The sequence below is a fragment of the Podarcis cretensis genome, assembly GCF_951804945.1.
Source record: "Podarcis cretensis genome assembly, chromosome: 3".
In the NCBI taxonomy this organism is placed as follows: Eukaryota; Metazoa; Chordata; class Lepidosauria; order Squamata; family Lacertidae; genus Podarcis; species Podarcis cretensis.
The window spans coordinates 47,033,500-47,058,094 of NC_137172.1; the positions used below are offsets into that span (position 1 = coordinate 47,033,500).

At 40.8% G+C, this 24,595-nt stretch overlaps 1 protein-coding gene across 15 annotated transcripts in view; it reads right to left on the minus strand.

Moving 5' to 3' along the window:
• RYR2 (ryanodine receptor 2) overlaps window positions 1-24,595 on the minus strand; it is a 246,863-nt gene that overhangs the window by 95,252 nt on the left and 127,016 nt on the right. For all 15 annotated transcript variants that reach the window (XM_079969396.1, XM_079969392.1, XM_079969401.1 and 12 more), the window contains 19 exons: window positions 22,699-23,045; window positions 21,453-21,567; window positions 19,765-19,925; window positions 18,567-18,726; window positions 18,266-18,352; window positions 17,554-17,780; window positions 15,149-15,938; window positions 14,280-14,480; window positions 13,316-13,421; window positions 11,615-11,758; window positions 10,306-10,579; window positions 9,850-9,964; window positions 7,175-7,307; window positions 6,449-6,552; window positions 4,157-4,292; window positions 3,010-3,196; window positions 1,930-2,035; window positions 1,298-1,418; window positions 392-561 (listed from right to left, as the gene is read on the minus strand). In XM_079969396.1, the coding sequence (XP_079825522.1) occupies window positions 392-561; window positions 1,298-1,418; window positions 1,930-2,035; window positions 3,010-3,196; window positions 4,157-4,292; window positions 6,449-6,552; window positions 7,175-7,307; window positions 9,850-9,964; window positions 10,306-10,579; window positions 11,615-11,758; window positions 13,316-13,421; window positions 14,280-14,480; window positions 15,149-15,938; window positions 17,554-17,780; window positions 18,266-18,352; window positions 18,567-18,726; window positions 19,765-19,925; window positions 21,453-21,567; window positions 22,699-23,045 (3,684 nt within the window). The remainder of the gene's footprint in view (window positions 1-391; window positions 562-1,297; window positions 1,419-1,929; window positions 2,036-3,009; window positions 3,197-4,156; window positions 4,293-6,448; window positions 6,553-7,174; window positions 7,308-9,849; window positions 9,965-10,305; window positions 10,580-11,614; window positions 11,759-13,315; window positions 13,422-14,279; window positions 14,481-15,148; window positions 15,939-17,553; window positions 17,781-18,265; window positions 18,353-18,566; window positions 18,727-19,764; window positions 19,926-21,452; window positions 21,568-22,698; window positions 23,046-24,595) is intronic.

Here is a 24,595-nt window from a genome sequence, read left to right on the forward strand (position 1 = left end):
AGTCATTTATGGAAGATTAATTTTATATTTTATGAAACATTTTGCTGTTTTAGAGTCTGATTTTTTTAAAAAAAACTTTTATTGTTCACAGATTTTGTGTTTCTGCAGTTTATTATTATTTTTTAATTTACACTGCTTCAATGGCTTTGTGCTCTGAATTTATCTAAACATTTGTTTAATATTAGTAGATAATAATATCTTACATGAAAAATTGAATTTGTCTAAAGTTATACAATACATCCATGGAATTTGAAGTCAAGTCTCCCAACTTTCAATACTCAATTCTAGAGTATTGCAAAAACTTTCCTTATCATTTTCGAGAAGTCAGAATACATGCATGGTATAGATCTAGATCAAAGAGAGAACCTAGTAATCAAAAGTTAATTGTTACCGTATCTAATGAAGCAGCAGCACGAAGATCTGGCAGAAAGCCAACTTCAAGAAGGTGTAGAAGAAAATCCTGGTCTTCAATCCCATAGACCCTGTCAAGGAACAATACCATGGCTGCCTTGTGGTCTGGGCAAAACCCCTCTGACATATCAGGTTCCACCACAGTACCATCTGAAAAAAAAAATCAATTACACAGATTTCTGGTACTGATACAAGCAAATTGTACCTGCAACAAAATGGTGCAGCATGGAGTGCTTCTGTTCAGGATTTCGGGCAATCCAATTCATTCCTCCTCCCCTCTAGTTTTCCCCTCTGACATTAGTTAGCCAACAGTCCATGTCCACTGAGCATGTTCAGTCCTCGAATGGCTTGTTTCCCCTGAAAATTTTTCTGTATCAGCAAACCTGGGATTCTCCCAAGACTTATGGTATCATACCTCCCTCTTGAGCATTGATGGTACCAGCTTGCCTACATAAGGACCGGCTCTCAGAGAACTGAGATCACTATTAGGATATATGATTGCATAACTACTTCCTGCCAAGAAGAATGAGTGTATGAACATCCTCTAGACATCCTCTAGATGGCTTACCCATTTTCTTGACTGAATAAAGGGAATTTGGCAGATAAAACCTAAATCATTCCAATCACAAGCACTATGTCATCCTTGTTATTGCAAATATTGATACTGAACATCTAGTTATTGGTTTACTATCTTCGAATCATTATTTAATAATCACAATTCTCCTGCAATTCTACAACTGAGAGGCTCGTGCCAAGGAAAGTCAGTGTGAATTTCTGTTTCATTTCCATTTTAATTTTCATACATATTTGAGAAAAAGGTATTGTAAATCAGTCAAGCTTTTTATGTTAGAACATATCAGAAATAAAAATGGAACACTTTTCTTACCTTTTGCTATTGTTGGCATGTGGAAAGGAATACTAATCACACCCACCAAATCTTCCAAAGGAATCAAAGACCGCAGAATGGATCGTATTCTAATTGCTTCCCCTTTGCCAGCATGGATTAGCTAATGAAGGAGTAATGCAAACTTTTGTTTATATGATTGATATCATAATATGTACACATATTATTCATAAGCAAGAGAGTAACAGTAATGATTTCAAACAATGATTTAAAAATCTAGAATACTGGGGGGCTACAGCAAAGCTTAACATACAGGTATTCATGAGAAGCTAGAGTTATAGTACACAGTATATTGACACTAGGTTGGAAAGTTGTAGTGCTCGTGTTAAGTATGTTTGGAGAGCTTCACTCACTTAGAATTGAAGAGGTAACGGTGTCAATGGTTGCATTTCCCTGTATGCTAAAGTGCTGTTATGCTTAAAAAGTCTGAATGGATAAAGCCAAAACTCATACTTAAGTTTCTCAAGAGTATACCACCAACAACAGCAGCAACTTACAACTTGATACCCATTCAGAAACAGCAGTACTATTAAACCTGTGCTCTGATTTTAACCAATTAGCAGCAAGTAGATGTTAAACAAGGATGATAAACACTAGTAAACAACAGAACCTACATGCATTTCTGGAGCACAGCGTCCTAGGAGATCAATCAAAGCAGCATAAAAGGTCATGATGGCATTTCCCATGTGAATGGTATCATCTTCTTCTTCCACCTCACTTCTGTTTAATTTATTTTCCCAACAGGAAGGAAAACAGAGGGTCAGCGAGGAATTTGTTATGGAAGCTTAACTTTGTTACAAAAGCAAGACTAGGTTTTATCCCTGGTATATCCAGTTATATATACTTCTAACATTGCTCCACAAGAAAATGTAGCTTGAGGTATCTCTTTTACATTTATGTAATGAGACATCCACATGTAGTCACTGCAAGCCCTATGCTAATTCAGTGAAGATTACCTTCATGGGGCACTGTGAATCAAACCACAAAGGGAACAATGCCAGGCTGCTGAAGGCAGGTAAGCTGTTACCTCAATTGGTGGCAAAGGGTGTGTGTGTTTTTCTGTCTCTAAAAAGAGGTGTGGGGCTTGGCCATCTCCTCTTCAAAGGTAAGCCAATCCCCCAAAGTTCTTAGAATTTGCCCTCCCTCTGGTAATTACAGACTTTTTCATGAGAGATGGTCCCATGAAAGGTGTGTGGAGAGGAGTTATTTGGCCCAGCCTTAAACCCTTCCTCCCACACATGCAATAAAAGGACTTACACCATCTGATATTTAAGAACTATGGAAAGATGACTGCTCTGCCCCAAAATGAATTATACAGTATTTATTTTCCAGAGCATCTTAGTAATACATTGATATATTCCATTGTTAATAAGTTCTGTAAAGTCAGTGAATTATGGTACTGATTCAGGAGTAATAGAAGATGTCAAATTCAAGGCAAATATCTGCCTATTTGTGGTATAATAAAATACTACTATTCTGATTTACAACAAAATGAAAATGTACTATTATTACGAATACTCCCAAAAGTTTCAAATGTTGAATTCTTGGGGACTATTGCATTTAGAAACCTGTTAGGTTTGGCAGCTGACAAAGTATTTGCAAATTATGAATAAAGCCTTATTTTAGAAAACTGAATTCTGTAAGACCTATTACAAAATAGGTCTGGGGAAGTTAACCCCTTCTTTACTACCTACAGTGTTTTATTGGATCCACTACTTGGTGAAGGTCCATCTCTTGTGGGGTCTTCTGATATGTTTATGGCTTCCTCCATGGCAGCAAGCAGGCCATTTCCACCTTCTCCTCTCAGTGCTGGTCCAAAACATTCAGGACGTCGAATGAGCAGTCTTACCACCACATTGGCATTCTCTTCAACGCTCTCTCCTACAGTCAGTAAGGAAGGCCACAGCCAAAGTCACAATCCAGGGCTTACATGGGGGTGGGAACAAGCCTAGATGAACTGGTACCAGCACCATGTTGCTGTGCCAGATGGAGCAGAAATTTTATTCATTACACGATCCAGCTGTAATGACAGCCTCCTAAGAGTGACGGGAGAAACCCACGTCTAAGTAAGCTCAGAAGGTGACTATTATTATTCTGGCTGCAAGTAGGGCAATCCCACTATATCCAGATCAGGAAATATTGGAATGCCTAGCCAAATCAACCTTTAGAGGCCATTTAGAGGACTTTCGGATTTCTGACATATTATTGGGAAGTAGAAAAGTGAAAGAAACACGGACAAAAAGTAAGGGGCTAGGGTGAAAAAGACTTGGAGGAAGGGAGTTGAAATGGACACTTGGAGTGTGCATATAGATGAATTTTAACACTCATCCAGTGTTACCAAATGCTTATTTTAGTTCACTATTTTGTTGCTTCAACCTCTTTGCTACAACAGTACTTTCTTAGCCACCCTGGTTCAAGGTAAAGAACGGTCATCTTGAAATCATTGCAATCTAGAGCCTGCATATTCAGATTTGTAAAGGCTAATGTTTTATCAATGATTGCAATATTCTGCAAAAGCTTGCCCTACAGCCACTTGCACATACAACACACCACTTACAAATCAGCAAAGAACAAAAGGAGAATAATTAGAAAATTGATGTCACAGCTACACAGGCACATAGCAAAACAGAAAGCAATATAACCGTTCCCATATTTAAAAAATAGAATACAAAATAACGTTTCCCAATTTTAGCCCTTCAAAACAAATGAGAAAGGCTGGTGACATAAAACACAAGAGGAGCACCACTTAATTTGGTGCATTAGTAGCAGTGATAGTCAAAGGTTTGTATAATTATTTCGGAACAACAATAGTGGTACAAAATTAATAGGCTCCTACAGTACCATTGCAAAAAACAGCAAAACGAAGAAAATCCAAGTATCGTTCTCCTTCCACTGGGTTCCATCCAATATCTGGGTAACCTTTAGAAATCAGCAATGAGCAGCTTTGCAAACCACATCCAGCCAAGTAGCGGACTACCTAAGAACAAGGCAAAATTAAACAAAAGAGGCATTTACTGCAAAAAAAGAAGAAAAAGCTCAAGCCAGTATTCTAATAGGAAGTCCTCTTTTACTCCCTTTTCAATAGACTGGCTATTGCAGCAGCAGAAACCCAAAGAAAAACTAATGCTATTCTAGGCTGCATCAACAAGAAGTATAGTGTCCAAATGAAGGGAAGTCGCCGTCCTGCTCTCTTCTGCCTTGGTCAGACCACACCTGTAATACTGTGTCCAGTTCTGGGTTCCACAATTTAAGAAGGATATTGACAAGCTGAAATGTGTGCAGGGGGGGGAGGGCAACCAAGCTGATAAAGGCTCTAGAAACCAAGCATTATGATGAACGGTTGAGGAGACTGAGAAGAGATTTGATAGCCATCTTCAAACACCATATCTCAAGGACTGTCACATGAAAGGTCGAGCAAGCTTGTTTTCTCGTGCTATGGAGGGGTAGGACCCAAACCCATGGAGTCAAGTTACAAGAAAGGAGAATCTAATGAAACATCAGGAAAAACATTCTGACAGAGCTGTTTGACAGTGAAACAAACTTGCTCAGGAGGTTATGGACATTCCTTCATTGGAGGTTTTTAAGCAGATGGCCATCTGTCATGGATACTTCTATTGAGATTCCTGCATTGTTCTGCCCGGACACTGAGGTCCAGCGCTGAGGGCCTTCTGGCGGTTCCCTCGCTACGAGAAGCCAAGTTACAGGGAACCAGGCAGAGGGCCTTCTCAGTAGTGGCACCCACCCTGTGGAACGCCCTCCAACCAGATGTCAAAGAGAAAAATAACTACCAAACTTTTAGAAGACATCTGAAGGCAGCCCTGTTTAGGGAAGCTTTTAATGTTTAATAGGTTATTGTATTTTAGTGTTTTGTTGAATTATTTCGTTTGAATAATTAATAAATAAATAAATTATTATTATTATTATTATTATTATTATTATTATTATTATTATTATTGCAGGGGGTTGGACTACGTGACCCTCAAGGTCTCTTCCAACTCTACAATTCTATGATCTAGTGAAAAATCTAGACAAACGTGAGACCTTAACATCATGTGACTGTCTGATAAGCTGCTGGCACAAATTAATGAATGGGGTGCACTTGGGGGGGAGCATACTGAAGCTCCACTGAATTCAAAGAAATGTAAACATGCTGAACTTCCTTTGAACTTCTCCCAATTATGTAAAATTTGTGCAGCGTTGATTTTTCTCCTGCATCAGTGATCTATTCATTGATTTTCCCAGAGAACACTTCACTTCTCTACTCTTTTAAAGATGATTACCACAAGCTTATTTATTCATGCTGATTATTCACAGATCTGCTTTTCCACTCAGGTCGTGTTCCTCTGTAATTAAACTAAAAATCAAAATCTAGTTTGAAAATGTGTACATACCTCCACACATTTAAAATAGGGTCATGTAAGATAGCTGCTGATCAAGAAACAGCAACTCAGAGATGGAAATAGATTTCCACATAGATCCTGTAGGATGGTGCCACATCCTGCAGCACTATGAATACCCAGGTCCAAATTTTTACTAGTCAATGGCTATTAGTCATGGCAGCTATTTTTTAGCTCTGGTATCAGAGGCATTTGAAGACACAAGTAGGAGAAGAATGTTCATGAACTACTTGTGGGCTTCCTAGAGGCATCTGTTGGTCACTGTAGGAACAGGAAGCTGGACCAAGCAGGCTTTTGCTCTGATCCAGTGGGACTCTTCCAAAGCAGATCAATGTCATTAACAGTTTCTGAGTGAATCTTGGGATCACAGAATCATGCTGCTGTTGATGACAGTCAGCTGTTCAGTTGCTGGGAGGTAGAGAGGGTTGCAAGTCTTATAGGAGATTATAATCCTATGGTAAGCAACATGGATGTGGAAATCTTATGACAGGGAAGGGTACCTGAGAGAGTCTTCAGATTTTGGATTCCAACTCCCATCAGCCCCAGCAAGCAGCACCAATGGTCTGGGATAATGAGAACTGCAGACCAGCAACATCTGGATGCTGATAGGTTCTGTATCCTTGTGCTGTGGCATTTAGATGGCTACTACTGTATTTCATTAGTAAACAGATGCTTACGAAGATATGCAAGATACATATGTATAAAAATATAGTTAGCTATTCAGAAGTTGGTTTACCTTTTCTAGATCAGGTTCCCGCAAAGCTAGTGCAAGCTCATTATTATCCATTACAGATGCTGCTGCAACATCCAAAGGAGTTGATCCACGCATAGAAGGGGATGCTGTTAAGAGAACATTTCAGAAATGTTTAATGTATATAATAGGTTTGCCATACGTCCGGAATTTCCCAGACATGTCTGGAATACTGCATTCGTCAGCAGTGTCCAGATGGAAATTGCCCAAATGTCTGGGAAAATCTGGAAAGCAATTTTCTTTTTGCAACAACTTTGGGCAAACTCAACAACTTTTCTGCCCGGATTTCCACTGTTTGAAATATGGCAACCCTAGTATATAAAATGTATAGAAGTAGCGTGCCTTACAAATAAATATCACAGCTAAGCAAAATTACTACCCAAAAGACACAGGTTTCATGTTATAGGTGAGGTTCTTAATTTTAAAAATGAACCTATGTACTTTTTGTTCAGTCAATGTCATTACAGCTTTTAATATAATTTAGTAACAGTATCATAAAAAACACTTTGCTTCATTCGTCCAGTATAGAAAAATCTGCTCTGGGCAGGCTGTTCTGTACAACTACTGTGGTAGTGAACGCAAAGCCACTAACATGCTGGGGCTTTGAACAAAGGTGTAATCCACAACCTGTGGACTCCAAAGACTTCTTAGACAGCAACAGAATATATGGGTTGTGAATTGAAGGGACAGAAGGCTCTTTAGAATACTTACCAAGCCCAACACTGCTGTTTTCCAAAAGATAGCTAAGATGATCAAACATAGCCTTTTGATTCTGCCTGCTGATGCGGCAAAAATAACATAGAAAACGACAGCAATTTGCCACCATCTTAGGAAAGGTGATTTCCTAGACAAACAATACTATGTTAGAAAAATAGAACAGTTTGCAAAAAAACACACCAAAAAAAACCTAATAAAGGATTTTGAATTGAATTGAATTGAACCTATGCATTTTAATATTTTTGATGTGTTTTGTGAATTTTTGCAGCTACCAAAAATTCCTTATTTTACAAAACATGGTCCTGCAAGTTATTTCTTCTGCACATCTTCCAAACAGGCATTTGGAACACTACACATTTCTAATCTATTCTGAAGTGGAGGCCATCTGCAGAAATCAAAATGCAACAAAAATAATTTAGCTTAATTTGATTTAAATCCATGAGTTCATCTTAATTTCCCTTCAAATTAACATTTTGAGGATCAGTATATACCACGGGTAGGCAATCTAAGGCCTGTGGGCCAGATGCGGCCCAATTGCCTTCTCAATCCAGCCCATGGACGGTCCAGGAATCAGCATGTTTTTACATGAGTATAATGTGTGCTTTTATTTAAAATGCATCTCTGGGTTATTTGTGGGGCATAGGAATCTGTTCATATTTTTTTTCCAAAATATAGTCTGGCCCACCACATGGTCTGAGGGGCGGTGGACCGGCCCACAGCTGAAAAGGGTTGCTGACCCTTGCTAGATACTAGCACACTTAAAGCTCTTTTTATCTTGCTTGTCTTTGAATTTCATATGCAGTCAAGATTAAACCAGTACCTATGAACTTTACTGTATCAGTAAGAATATATAGCACCACACATGGTGTTTTTTTCCAAATAAATTCTTAAGGGCGGTATCCAATGCATATGGGGGAAGAGAAAGAGGCCGATACAGAGGAGGATGCTTTCAGCCTTCCTCTCCATTCACCAATTTCTGCTTCCAAAACATACCAAGCTAAGGAGAACAATGTGCTCACTACCTGGTAGAGCAAAGCAATGAAGGTATAAATTGAGATACGTATCTTGAGTATGGATGTTGCCTATTCACAATGGATTTCCTTCCAGTCTGGAAGGGGATACACATTCCATTAAAAGAATGTAGCCCGGGGGGGCCACCAGGTGGCGCATTGCAAGATGGCCAACAATAACATCTCTCCGACCCACACGAGGTAATTAAGAGGCTGCTATGGGAAGTATGCAGCCTTCCCGACCCCCCAAGGAGATGGGGGGACTGCCTTGCCAGCGGTGTCCATAATGCACCCCCGGAATTGAAAGAAGGGGGTGCCGGACACTTGGCACGAGCCCTCTTCCTGATGCTGTCTCCAACCAGCGCCCGGGTTCGCTTTAGCTCGAAAATATAATTGGAAACATATAATTGGAAAGAAGCTAAAGCACATACATCAAGCGAAGTACGGGAGATAAGACTGCTGATTAATGGATCTCTGTGACCGGAGCGACGGACAGGACAAATAAATCAAGTGATGAACCACCATTAAGAGACTGGTATGTTTGGAGTGAAACGGAGGGGGGTGGAGGAAAAAACTTTTATTTTCTTTGCCTTATGTGAGTATTAATAACCCTCCACCCCAGAAAGAAGATCGTTGCATGTTATTAATCACAAGCAGGAATTTAAGAACTGTGTGGAGTGAATTATTGATCAAAAGAGAGGATCGGTAAACATCGGAGTACAGAGGAAAATTTTATGACGCAGCTTTAAATGGCATCTCGCTAAAACAGGCTTGTCTAAGAAAGACGAGGGGAGGAGGACCAGGATCATCGGAATGTGAATGATGATTGGAATGTGATCTAAGCCTGGCAGAGCCCTCTGTGATATATTTGGCAAGCCTGGGAAAATTAAAGGACAGACCGAGGATAAATTCTTTACGGAAGTGTGGAATGGCGTCTGTCCCTATGTGATATGATTTTTGGAAGTGAAAAACCCACACAGAGGATGTTTGTTTCCAACCCGCTTGTGAAGATTATCAGAGATCGCAAAGAAAGGAATATATGATAACAACAAGAAGATGAAGAAAGTAATAAAGAGACTATCTGGACAGAACTGGATAGAACTGTCTAATTAAAGCAGCAATATAAGTGATGCTTGGACCCCTGTTCGGAGCTTGAAGTATGGGTACCCCCAACAAAATTTAAAAATCTGGCTGTATAATTTGGAATTAATGTGATTTGGAAATAATGTGATTTGATTGGCCTGTTCATAAAAATTATTATATATATAAAAAAAGAATGTAGCCCAGATACCGCATCCATACTTGGATGCATGTTGAATTTAGGATTGGGGCTCCAATTCTAGGAACTGATATGCATCTAGGAGCCTGATTCATCATATGTATCTCCTTCATTGGAACTGGATTTTGGACCTTAATGAAAGTTAAGCTGCTAACTATAAGCTGTGTACCCACTCTACCTTTACAGCACCTTCAAAACACATTTTGTTCCCCTCCACTGTGGTTTGCTAAGAGTTTCTGGGAATTGTAGCTCTGTGAGAGGTAAACTACAGTGCTCAGAATTCTGTGAGGGAAAGAATGTGGTTCAAATGTGCTTTAAAGGCATAGTGTGTACACAGTCTATATCTGGCATTACAGTCAATATTTAAAATGTCTTCTTACCTTTGACTCTCCTCCTCCAAGTACGTTCACCATTACCTCCATCACAGTCTCATGCATACCTAATGCTCTCATAAGATTAGGATGTTGGTAAAAAACTTTATTGTTCATTATATCTCTACGATGAAAAAAAAATCAAATATTTAAAAATATACCAACCACTTTACAATAATAAATAAGAATACAATAATAATTGTTTTAACTATTTCCCTTTAGTACCATGTCATATAAGAGAAAGAATTTTAGGGCATACTCTGCAAAAATTATGCAGGCTGCCACTCTGCATTCAGTGATAGATAGAAGCTGCATGAAATCACTATGGTGGTGGCTCGTCTTTTCGCATTCAAAATGTATGAATATCTTCAAAATAAACGGAAGCTCATGAGAGTCATTTCCCCCCATAACTGATTAGACCTAGGATTAATCAAACAAATTAAGAGAAAAGAAAAAGGGTTTTACCCTAATCCACGAATCATAAGCTTCTCTTCTTCCTTGCCCATTCTAACACTGAGGAGAGACCGGATCTGACCAAGAGAAGCAAGTAAGCTGATTGTATCTTCCACAGATACGCCATTTATAGTGTATGTCTTTGGCAAGGCTCGAACCAGGCCACCAACTCCATCATATTGGCGATGTAGCAAAACGAACATGGCCCTCACCAACTCTGGGTCTTCTATGACTGATTCTTGAGCCCATCGTACCATGGTCTCTGAGATCAGCTGTTGGAGAGTTGCTAAATGTAGAAAGCATTAAGACAAATATATAGCAATGCTTTTTCACCTTCAGCTCCAGCTAGTTTGTGTATAATATGCTATACATATCAGAACTAGAAATTTAGAAAAATGCCTTTACTGAATATTCTTACTAAATCATTAATACATAGTTAAGCTTATTAAAAGGTAATGGGAAGACAGAAGTGACATTGGATTTTAGAGTATTACTATCATATTCACCTACTAAAGCTTTCATGAATCATTTGCCAAAAAATATCTTTTTTTAATTTGTGGAAACATATCATTGAAGTTTTTTAAAAAACCACATTCAACAGCAAGAAGGCAATTCCCTATTTATAATTGAAAGCTGTGAATAATTTCTGGTTTGAATAAAATTATTTGTTGAAAGCGAAACATTCAATGGGTAGACCAATCCTATACTTTGGTTACAATGCATAAACATCACCATTACACTGGCAAAATGGCAACTATATTTGATGTATTATTCTCAGTCTGGGGGAAAACACACACAGCTTGAAAAAATGCTAAATGCTGTGAGCATGTCAGATATATTACCAGCATTCTTTGGAATGCTGCCAGACCCTATGTCACCATCACACAGAGGAAGCCAGCCTGGGCAGAACAAACCAGCGTCATTTCTTCCACATTGACAACATACAAGAAGCACAGAGAACCAGGCAGCGTCACAGAGAAGGGGAATTCATGGAACTATTTTGTAAAGCAGGCACAGACACATACAAATGCTTTCAGGAATGCACTTTTTTTTCTGCCCAGCCCTATGCCACAATAGAAGAAAGACACATAAACAAGCACAAATATCCAAACAGGCTCAGGAAGCTTCTAGCACACATTCACATGGGGAAATCCCACCCCCCCCTTCCCAGTAGCTATCATTCATTGAAAAAAGGATGGTAGTTTTTGTGTTCATGGAAAAAGAGGTTATGGTTAGATTCAGACAAACATATCAGACTCTGCTTGATGCAATTAAATCATCATGGCGTTTTTTTATTATATCCACATGCTACTTTACTTACATGGCTTTTTAGCATCATCATCAACGGGCTTCTCAGCTTGTTTCTTCTTCAAGTGTGTGACTCTTTCCACAAGATATAGCAAGCGACCTTTAAGAGTTAAATCACTATTTCCATCCAGAATTCCATCTTCATCTAACTGAATTCCTAGGTGCAAAAATTCAAATGTTTATTAGATATCTAGAAGTCAAAAAGATACTCTCTTTGGGGGGGGGGGCTAAAGAAGGCTGCCTGCCCTCCATGCCCCCCTTTTACTCTGGGTGGGAGGTCCATCTTGAAAGCTAAATGGAAACCATAATTTTTATCTACAGTGCATCAGAACCAAACTTCCAGCATACTATCTCAGCAGCAGAACGTAAGCTCAGGTCACCCGGTGTGTGTGCGTGCAGAGTGCACCCCCAAGTGGGGCGGGGCACAGAGAGAGCCCGCTGCGGTGTGCCTCACCTGGAGTACATATGCCGCAGCCTCTCTCCACCCCCAGGTCAAACTTCACCCGAGCATAGAGCTGCCATAGCAGGCTGCCTTGCATGCTGCACATGACATCACAGCAATTGCTACCGACTCCTCTCTCTCCACTCCCAACCGAGGCATGACCTGGGAATGGAGTTGTGGCTGGTGGCACTGGGCACAAGGAAGCTGTCTGCAGCTCCCTCGTCTGCCAGAGCCAGGTTCCAATAAGAGAGCCTGTGTGTGGGCTCCTGGTTGAGCCCCCTTAAAAAACACACCTGGGTCATGGCCCCCACAGCTCCCCCTCTCACTACGCCAGTGTACAGTGGTACCTCGGTTTACAAACTTAATCCGTTCCAGAAGTCCGTTCTTAAACCGAAACCGTTCTTAAACTGAGGTGCGCTTTCCCTAATGAGGCCTCCCGCCGCCAGTGCCCTTTCACCATTCGGATTCCGTTCTTAGACCGAGGTAAAGTTTGCAAACCGGGACACTACTTCCAGCTTTGCGAAGTTCGTAAACCGAATTGTTCGTAAACAGGGCTGTTCTTAAACTGAGGTACCACTGTATTTAGAAAAAAGAAAAATAGCCACTGCCACCGTGGCTGCTGAGAAGACTAAAGCAGGGAGAAGGGTACTCAGGCAACAGTGGTGTCCCTGCAAACATCACCAGTGACATAGGCCACATGATTTGCCCCAACATGCCACATGGTGCCAGGTCTGCTCAGTTCTGCAAAAACCTTTACTGTTAATGACCTACAAATCAAGCCACAATTTTGCTTCAAACAATAATGCAGTCATTACAAGGTAAAAAACCTGAGCACTCTGATTTTTACTATCCTGTCATGATTGTCAGTTACTTATTTGCAGTGTTGCACAGCTTCTACACTGGTTCTTTTACATGCCTGAAAATAAGTACTTTAGTAGCCCAAGTTCAATGAATCAAGACTACAGATTGCCACTATCGTGGAAGCTATATTTTCCACACAACCTATGCAATTTTTTTATGCTTCAAATGGCAGCCAATATGAGATTGGTGGGCCCAAACCTCATAATGATCCATGTGTCACCACAACACTATTTGAATGAGGTTGCCTGCTTAGGGGGAAACTGGGAAACAGAAAGACTGATGCAGACCCAAAGGCTTTGTAATTTCTCTAATATATCTTTGAGTTTTCTAATAAAATTGATGAAATTATTTTATTTGTTTAAGCAAATAAAACAAGAATAAGAATAAGAACAAGAAAAAGTTAAGATTTACCACAGTGTGCCATCAGATCTTCATGAAAATCCAAGAGGTGATCCCTTATTTCTTCAGGACAAGGGCAATCATTTTTATCATCCTTAAAATTCAGCAGCATATTAATCTTTGAAAAAACATACAAATTAATAATCACATTTCAGATATGTTTACAAGGTTATGTATAAGATAGGAGGAAACGTTTTACTATAAAACTGATACATTCCAATAGCAGCTTAATATTCCCTATCTTCTTTGATAAGAAGAAGTCCCTGCTCTAAGCTAATCTTTGGCGTGGAGGGAAGAGGGTAGGAATCCCTGTTTAACAAGCAGACGTCCTTTAGACTCTTTAAAGGTAAAGGTAAAGAGAACCCTGACAATTAAGTCCAGTCGTGAACAACTCTGGGGCTGCAGCACTTATGTTGCTTTACAGGCCGAGGGAGCTGGCGTTTGTCCGCTTCCACAGACAGTTTTTCCGGGTCATGTGGCCACCATGACTAAGCCGCTTCTGGCGAAACCAAAGCAGCGCACTGAAACACCATTTACCTTCCTGCTGGAGCAGTACCCATTTATCTACTTGCACTACGCGCTTTTGAACTGCTAGGTTGGCAGGAGCTGGGACTGAACAATTGGCGCTCACCCCGTTGCGGGGATTCGAACCACTGACCTTTCAATCGGCAAGTCCAAGCAGCACAGTGGTTTAACCCACACGCCACCCTTAGACTCTTTAGCCATGACAATTAAATGGAACCTTGATGTATGGAGACAATATATTTCAATATCTTGTGCTAGCTGAAGGTCATCACCTGATTTAGAGCACCTAGCATCCAGCCATTTGCTGGAAAAACCAAAACAATTCTTCTGTTATTATATCTACCAAAAATCTGATGATGTATTGTTCAGGAAAAGCAGTATGCAATGCAAATTGATTCTAACCTTGAACAAAACTTGAATATAAGAAGCTGCCTCCTATTTTATGTTATACCTGTTCCTGTGGTGGAGACCGAAACTCCTTTGTTTTCTTGGCTGTCAGTGCTGCAGACATATTTAATGCCTGCATAACCTCATTGTATCGGAAACGCTGATTCTCTTGAAGTTTTAATACAAAATCATCTGAAAATGCTACAATGGCTTCTATCCGATGGCGTATCTGACAGTCACAAAGGTACTGAAGTAAAAGACACATCTGAAAGAGAATGAACAAGGGAAAAAAGTTACAAAACACAAACTACTAAAATTCAACTAGATTTTTTTAAAAGAGTTAGATGTATGCAAATGACGGGCAACCTCATGGTAAACAACACTTGTTTCTTTCAGTAGTGGTAATATGTAAGTTTATCCACATCACCCTTATTTTTCTAATTCTCTTTTTGAGTTGTGATATTTGTGGGTTAGCCCCACACTTTCTAACACAACCCAAACACCTTTTTGTTTGGGGGATTTTTCAAAGTCTTTGATTTCAGGTTTTTATTATCTCTTGTTCTGAATACTAAAAAAAAGTCTACCCTCTTGCCTTCACATATCTCAGCACAAACCTTTAATTTCTGTTTTGAATCATTCTGTTCATATAAACTTGTTTGCTTGTTTGTGTGAAGTACTTTCCTCCATGGATTGCCTTCAATCCAGAAGGTAAGAGACTCAGGCCTAGGGAACAAAAGTAGTCCTCCAGGCTTCTCTACTTAGCCCTCTGGACTATCCTCAGGCCACACCTCTTACCAGTGCCTTTGCCTGAATGGTAGATGTCCTTGAAGTGATAATGCCTCTTGCCTGCCTGGATGGAGGATAGAGAAATGTAGATGGGTGGAAAAAAACAGCCATAGCAGATGTCATTACGATAGATTATTTCATGATTACCTGCAATTTCACTGGCTCGGGAAGTTTCATTTGAAGGAGTCCTTCTTCTGGGACCTTCTCTCCTCCTGTCTCCAAATTTAGTCCATCTGCAATTAATTCTTTTTTTGCTATTACTCGAGTCTCATCCTCATGGACTGCATCTTCCTTAAAAACACTAGGTTCAATCAGCTGCAAGATATGCTTCAGGTCTCCATTATGGAAGATCCCCATTATGAGAAGAGTGTAAAAAAGCTTGATCAAAGGAACAAAGAGAAACTCTGTAGTCCCACCTACTGGATCTCTGACATGGAGGCTGCCCTCTTGAACTGCCTCCGTCAGCATCTCTATGGTTTTAGTCTTCAATATTTCCAGAGGAAATTCAGGACTGTACTGATAACACTCATTGTTGATTCTTACAAAACTGGGAGAGGAAAACTGCATTCTGGGCCGTAGGGAAGTGCTGAGTCCTATGCCAGGTAGGCCATGCTTTTTGTTTTCATCAGGGAACAGAGTAATACTCTTAGTCTCATCTGTCATGGGAACAATAAATTCATTGTTCATCATCAGCCTTGCAGTAGCGTAAGTATTAAGGTGAATGTCAATTAGAAGATCATAATAGCCGGCACGTAACAAGCCCGGCATATACTTGTTCTCAATTGCATAAAGAAGCTGAGACTCATCCACATGGCTGCACATGGCATGCGCTACTCGATTATTCCCAAGAGCACAAACAGCTGAGTACAGTCTGAGAGTATGGTAGTGGAATTTCAACAATTCTTCTTGTTCTGACAATTCTAAAATGTCTATAGACCTGTGGAAGATAAAGTTTAATAATAACTAGGAATAATCTAGGAAAAGTGAAATGTTATTTTTTATAAAAATCACTGAGAACGGGTCAACCCGCATGAGTATGGAAATTGTTGCTTAAGTGAAATGAAAATATACTACTGTTAGAGATGCTTACATATTTTTGTTGCAGCTCCTACTTGTATTAAGTAGGAGCTGCAACAAAAATATGTAAGTATTTTTTACCCTGATCTTCAGCCAAAAAACGGTTTTCAGAGTGGTGCACAAAGAACAGTAATAAGGTGGTCCCCATCATGCTGCTCAACATATCAATATGATCAATGAAACAATGGGGATCAACTTCATTCCCTCCTCCAATTATGGTGTTTTGAAGTTGCTTCTCCCTTTGGCTGGCTCCCTTAGATAACTCTCCGCTTGGCTCAGAATGCTGATGGACCGATTCAAGTTCTGCTAGTTGATGGTGACAGCAGCTGAAGCTAAACACAGGCTTCTGAAGGACTGCAGAAGTGTTTGTCCTAAGGAAGTGACAGAACATGGTGCTGCTCCTAATGAGTTGAGGGGGTGAGAACTGCTGGCGACTAGCAATGACTAGAAATCACAGCGAGAAGAAGAGCACCATATTAAAAATTTAAGGCACCCAATGTAGTCTTGCAGGCAAGTCACCACAATTTAAATGATACTAGGATGTTATGCCCCTGTTCCTCAGGAAGACCATCACAGCAAAGGGAAAGCTAACCTGCTCCTATCCCATCAACCAGAGGAGGAGCAACTGCAAGGAGCTTTCCCCCACTCTCCCTGCCAGAAGGACCACACTGCTCCAAATTCCAGTTGCTTTGGGACTTCAGAACTAATGAGAAGAGTATCCTGGTCCCATTCATTAGCCTGAGGACCATGGCCCATATGGCTGTGTGTTTATTTATGAGGTACAGTGGGGAGTGTATTACAGTGGTACCTCGGGTTAAGTACTGAATTCGTTCCGGAGGTCCGTTCTTAACCTGAAACTGTACTTAACCTGAGGTACCACTTTAGCTAAGGGACCTCCCACTGCCACCGCGTCACCACTGCATGATTTTTGTTCTCATTCTGAAGCAAAGTTATTAACCCGAGGTACTATTTCTGGGTTAGAGGAGTCTGTAACCTGAAGCATCTGTAACCTGAAGTGTCTGTAACCCGAGGTACCACTGTATTCAGAATATTTTGATTGAAAGGGGAAAAACTTCAAAGGGTTGTGTCTAATTATGTCTGTCCATTGATGGAAGACACTTTGATCCACCAGATGCTTTCAATAGCAGAACAGGGAGGAAGGCAATTTTCACTGATTACCCCTCCCATAACCTCCTGCACTCCATAACCCACCATATCTGGTCAAGAGAGTTTGGGACAGCATGAGGATGCGGGTGATACAGTGATGCTGTAAATCAGAAAATATCACCTCCCTCCTTGATCTATTGATGTACGTCTTCGCTAGATCAAAGATCGTTGGTCAGTGGAGAGGCACCATTGGATACATACCAAAATTAATAAAGTACAGAAACATAAAGCTCCGGAAATATGATTTGTCATTGCATAAATGTCACCATAACATTCCACCTTGATTTATAAATGCAAACAAGGAATACCTGTTTTCCTCTGGGATGTGAAGTGACATGAACTGCAAAGGCTCCAGGCACTGTACTGACCAGCCTTGACGTTCACTGATCCGTGATATGTCAACTTTCAGAAAGTGGTTTGGTACTCTACTCCAAAGCACATGTGTCAGAAACTGAACATGCAGACGGGGAGGGCACTGGGGGACTGGGTTTTTGTGTTCACTTTTGAACAGGCCAGCTGACAATGGCATTACATTCTGGAAAGAGCAAGGCAGAGTTGCAAAAATTAAGACTCCAGCAAATGGCAAAGTACAAAGCAAACATTATGCATGACGAGTCTACAGCCCGCCCCCCTTCTGACTGTGCGTAAAAGGCTTGTGGTTCGCTTGGTTTCCTGGGAGGAAATATACAGCTTTCATGTGAAGACTGACAATGTTTATGGGTCCCATGTTTTTGTTTTTATCTTATTATGGAAAGACTATTGAATACACTGTTTCTTAGTAGCATCCTCCAGAAAAGTCAAGGTTTGGGCATAAAGCTACCTAATGATTGAAAGGGAACTGGAAAAACAATCCCCCTCCTCCACGTAGTAATTTTAGGCTTCTGTGAGTAAGTAGGAGGAGATACCTCTCAACACTATGTGATACTGTTTCGAAGGTTTATGAACTCAAAGAAAACCCCCAATATTACAAACATTCTAAATTCAACAATACAGCACAGGAACAAATGGTTTTAAAATTACCTTTATTCTTCCCAATTCAAATTGGAAAACATTGGGGCTTGTGGCTTGTGCAAATACTGCAGGAAATAGTTTAGTGCTTGGTTCAACCTAAATCATGAACAAACAGAAATGCATTATAATTCAAGATGATAAGTGCATGAAACAAGCACAGCTGAAGATGAAATTTCTGGGAATGGCAATTTATTTTCCATGAATACTCCAACTTCTTCTTCTTCTTCTTCTTCTTCTTATTATTATTATTATTATTATTATTAAGTCTAGTTGTCTGTTCTTGAATAAATGACAACCTAAGAAGAATTACCTGATAATAGGTGCTTAGCTCTTTGCCATTAGCTGTGAAGGACAGGACACCAGTTGCAGCATCAACCGAACAGCCAATCTCGAGCCCATTGTTATTGCGTCCTTGCCCGGGACTCATGCTCTCACCAGCGCATACCATATAGCAGTTGCTGCGTTTGATGCTGTATTTCAAAAGATGAATAGCATATGAGATACTGTGGAAGCTGAATGTTGCAAACCAAGATCTCAAACTCCATCGGGCTCCAGTGTACACATGGGCACCTGCACGCATGGGGGCTACATTATTCTAACTACGCACTTATGTCCTACTAGAATAATTACGAATTCATGCACCCTTCACTTTCAAGGGCTTGCATCCAATGTCCTAGTTCAGATCATAATTCCAGGCTTCATAAACCATGATTAATGAAGCTGGGAAGCAGTGCTGAGACCAAGGACTCCTCTCTCTCCCTGTGTGACACTTGTGCGCTTCATTTCTTGCTGGTATTAAACCAAACTTCCCTGTTATGTTGAAAGTGGGGAACTGTAGCTTAATGTCAGCAAATAAGATAGCATAATAAACCCAGATATTATCTAGGCTTGTTAATTAATATTAAGCTAGAGCTCCCTGTTCAGACATAATGAGGAACTCTGGCTTAGCCTAAGTCAGAAATGAAGGGCTGAAGCAGCACATAAGGGGAAGGTGAGGGGATGAATGACTGGTCCCAATGTTTGTTCCCAGCTTTTACGAAGCCTGAAATGATCATTCAAACTGAACTGCTCTCTATAAATGTGGAATAATAGCACAGAGCTACATTTAATGTTCTTTAACTACAAAAACAGCAGTCAGTATTTTTCACTACATAGACAGAGAAAGGGTTCTGCAATTTACGTTCCAAAGGCTACTAAGTGTATTTAGATCACAGTTTGCATTGGATTGAAAAAAATTAAAAACATAAAGCTTCACAAAGTCCTTTACGGAAATAAAATAAAATACATGTCTTCATATCTTCCTCAGGAATAAACCAGACGAAAGGGCAACAGAATGCATTTTTTAAAAGATGATATATTTGGCAAGTGATTACATATAATTTTGAAACATACAAACAAAAATAGAAACATTACGAATCAACAGAGCATCCTTAGTCTTATAATGTAATCACTATGATGCACAAGTTTTGACATCACATAATTCCAATCTAAAGAGAAACAAAACCAACCTCTCATGAACTTTCCCTTTTTCATCTCCTAGGGTTACGGTAACAGTACGGACTCTGTCCAAATCAAAGCTTGTGTCATACTGATGGAAGTCAGATGTAATCCAGCCCACCCAGACATTAGCAGGTTCTTGTCCAGGAAATATACGCACAGAATAATAATACTGTCAAGAAATTTAAAAAGACCCAAAATATTAATTTTCCTTTTTGAGCGAGAACTTCCTTCTTGCATAAAAATCCATAACTGACTCATAATTAAGAATTAGACAAAACCAATCTTGTGTTTTCAATTTCATTTTGTCCCCAAACAGCCCCTTCTTTGACCTACTGGTTAGTACAAATTTTTAAACACTCATCTTTCTAAATTGGTTGAATGATATGGTCCTGCAATGTTTTTTCTAATATAAACCAATTCCTTGTCCTGCATGGGATATTACTGGTAGCGCTGGCCAATGTGCTTCAACTGCGAAAATACACCATTAAATAACTTCAGTGTAGTTGCTATGTGACAGTAGATTGACTTCAAATATCCATATTGTGTTATTTATAGACACCATAGACGAATATGGTGATGAAAGCATTATAAAAGCTATTGACAATTATTATAGTAAAAGCATCTGTACAAAACTGGGTAATTAACAGCTTTGAAATTAACACTGATAATTTGGTAAGATAAACATTGTACTTGACAAAAAAAAAATCTGTGTGTATATTAGGGAGAGAATGTGAGGAGGAGATAAGGATGTAAACCCACACCAGATTTGATTAAAACAGGACTCAAATTTAATGGCGGCAGCTTCCAAACCTTTTGGTGTTGCATGGGCAGCCTAATCCTGCCAGGCCAATTGGTGGGGAAGGAAAGAAGGCTGCTTTAAGACAGCTGATAGTATAAGCCACTCTCTCTGCTTGCCATCACCAACCTGGGAGTGTGAGCCCCTACTTCTAAGACTGATTAAGGGCACTTCACTGGGCCCATCAGGGAACTCACTCCTTGGTTGTGGTGCTGTCCAGTGCCTACAAACTAGAGTTAGCTAGTTATCAACACTATAATAGCAAGCATATTCTGGGCCAAAAGGTTAAGGGTAACATAGCCCTTGGGATCAGTTCTCAACCAGGGGCTCAAATAAATTGCTTCTCAGCTTAGCTGTTGGCTACCAAATGAAGGCTAACAAATGAAGAACAACCATAGAACATCAAGTAGCACTGGGTAAGAAGAAAGCACAAGTCATTGCCCAGATTGGCTCTGAATCTAAAGTCATCAGCAGATTGGTGTTGAGTCACACCAACTAGTGACTGAGTAAGGGATTGCAAGAGGTGACATGGCTAAACAATATTACATCCTTTCGTCTTCCTCATCCCTCCATGCTAAGTAGAACACAGTAACTCCACTGAAGGTGGGAAACAACCCGCTTTGAAAGTCTACACATCGAATTAAAATTGAACACCAGTACATCTTGGTTCAGCCTTATAGTCAACACAATATAGCAATGACGAGCTAATAATAATAAATAGGGTTATAATTTAAATGTAATTCAGTAGCTGGGTTTCACGGATAAGCAGTTTATAGTCATCTATAAAATTAAAGAATGGTGCCTATGATAATTTCAAGCTGTTTATGTACTATCATAATAGAAAAAAATGGCAATTCTCTGAGAAAACACAGTACAAATAGTAACACTAAGTTGCCATACTGTAGATGTTTGCATTAAGTAATCATAATCATCTCTTTCATCTGCTAGGACATCTTCAGTGAGCCTGGCAGAGTGGCTTGAGCTGTAGTCTGGCTTCGTCCTTCTCAGCATAAATCTGTAATATATCAAAATATTTGATAGAGAATAAATAACCATTTAATAATTTCTGGATACAATGGTTGGATGAACATAACACTAAGCGCTCCATCTGATAAAATCTGTTTATGAATTTATCAAACCTAGAATATGAAATATCTTTTTAAAGGCACACGAACAGTGCTTAACCAAACTCCCCATTATTCACTTTAATAATATGTCCTTCATAAATCTGCACGATAGCATACCCGTTTGTGTAATTTAGGCATACATTATCCTAGAAATTTGTGAAGAACATATTATTAAAATGAATAATGGTGTGTAGGGGGCGTTGGCTGAGCACAGTTTGCTCACCTTAAAAAAAAAAAGTGTTGCATATATTCCAGTTTTGGACAGAAGTCTTTAATTGGATAGATTTCTAATAATCAAGCCATGCCCTGAGTCACAGAAAGCTCTTGCTTCTCTGCCCCACCCACCCCAAGCTACCATCCCATCCCACTGTCTACACCCATTACCTGGCACACATCTAAAATTAGTGAAGCCTTATGATGGGAACCCATGGCACTTATGCAAAAGCACTACTGTTGCCCTCCTAGATCAGTTATGGGTGGAGGTTAAGGATGCTGAGGAACAACCAGGTTGGGGGGCAGGCAAGTAGGGAGCAACTGGGAGGGAAGGAGGGGGCGGGACTGAGAAGGAGAAGACAGTGAAGTGACCAGGGGCAGAATGGTAGGGAGGAGACAGAGAGACTAATGTGTATTTGTGTGAATCTCTTGGGGTGCTGGGAGAGGGGTCACATGTGTAAAAAAAGAGAAAAGAAAAAGTTTAGTAGCTGGGAGTGATCCTGAGAGAGAAGGAGGGAGTGTTGTATTTCAGAATGGATAATCCTGAAATAGAGGGGGGATGGGGTGGGGGGATCCTAAGAGAGAAAGAGGGGGTTGGGGATGGGTGATCCTGACAAAGAAAGGGATGCTCGATTTGAAAACAACCCAGAAACAATATTTGAAGTCTACACTGAATTATCCAGCAGCAACAGGCACTGATTCTATGATGCAGAGGCAATTCCCAGAGAACAGTAAGCAGGAAATTTGCATGCCCTTGAAAGAAAACAGTGTGGTTAAAATACCACAAAGAGATCAAACCACTTGACCTTTGCTTGAGGCGTGAAGGTTTCTCTTGTGTGTAGTCCTTATGGTTATTGAACTCTGATTTTGCAGCTTCTTTTTCTATACGATCAGGTACAAGGTGACCATGAGCAGTCTTCATAAGAACTTCAAAGTCAGAATCTGCATCATAATCATCCAAGTCATTCTTTGGTCCAAGGTGGCCGGAACTGGGCACTCCTCCTCCAGGCATTTTAGAGAATACTTCTGCACATTCAATAGGCATGCTGAGCCGATAGAACATGATTTCTGTTTTACTATTCTGAGACCCAAAGGACTTCTGTGTGACCTTCAAGCATGGGGAGCTGTCCGCAGTACCATCTATTCTTGTAACCTACCAAATGCAAAAACTAAAATGTAAAATTAATGAAAAATGTAAAATTGAATGCACATTTAATTGCATTCAAAGGTTTTTTAATAGCAAGTAAATATTAAAATATTAATATGAACATCACTGATGCATTTATAACAAGTTAGCAAGGTACGATTACTATTAGTACAAGCTGCCCATTAGAGCATCAACAACACAATTAAAAATTTAACCCTCCAACAGTTGCAAAAAGCACTTTAGTAATCTAATATTTAGGTAAAAAATAGAGCAGTCAAGTCTTGGTTTTAAAAATGAAAACTGACTTCCTTTCAGCCCAGCTGCATCTTTACCTGCCTTACACCAGACATCATATACTACAGCATATATCTGTAGGGCAGGTGGGTGTGGCTTGGCTGAAACTGCCTCTTGGGCCAAATGGACAATCCTGTGGGTCTAATTAGGCCCATAGACCAGAGGTCCCCCACTGCTGCTTTGTCTTAACCCCACAATGCTTTAGGGGACAGATCCCACACGGATATATAGACTACGTAAACTTTTCCCAACTTCATAATCTAGATCAGTCTTTTTCAACCTTAGGTCCCCAAGTGTTGTTGGACTACAACTCTCATCCTCCCTGGCTACCAGGACTAGTGGTCAGGGATGAGGAGAGTTGTAGTCCAACAGCATCTGAAAGAAAATAAAACAAAGCACATCCAAGTACTGAGTGATATCTACCGTATTTTTCGTCCCATAGGACGCCCCGCCCCATAGGACGCACCTAGCTTTTTGGGGGGGAAATAAAGGGGATTTTTTTTCCCCCTTTGTTTCCCTCCCAAAACCAGGTCGGGGAATCCAAACCAGGTTGGGGAACAGCGGTATGGCGGCGCTCCGCCTCCCCACTGTCCCCCAAGCTTGTGGGGCTGGCGCCAGCCTCCAAACCAGGTCGAGGAACAGCAGGATGGCAGCGCTGCGCCTCCCCGCTGTCCCCCAAGCTTGTGGGGCTGCCCGATGTCTGCCCGAAGCACGGGGCGCTCTGCTTCAGTGCTCCCCGCGCCCCGTGCGGGAGGCTGCTATCCGCAGCCTAGGGAGCCCTGCGGGAACTCCCGCAGGGCTCCCCAGGCTGCGGATATCTGCCCGGCGCGAGGGGCGCTCTGCTTCGGGGCGCCCTGCGCGCTGGGCAGCAGGCTGCTATCCGCAGCCTGGGGAGCCCTGCAGGAACTCCCGCGGGCTCCCCAGGCTTACGGATAGCTTCCTGAAGCCTGGAGAGAGAGAGGGGTCGGTGCGCATCGACCCCTCTCGCTCTCCAAGCTTCAGCGAAAGACTGTATTTGCCCCATAGGACGCACACAGATTTCCCCTTCATTTTTGGAGGGGAAAAAGTGCGTCCTATAGGGCGACAAATACGGTACATGGCATGGGGGAAAATCTAATTTGATACCACAATTGTTGCTTTATGTACTGGAGAGGGGGTATCTGCACTACCCCTTTCAACCTGGAAGGACGGCACAATGGGGCTTGCCACTGAAGCAGCCTTTCTCAACCTGTGGGCCGCCAGATGTTGTTGAACTACAACTC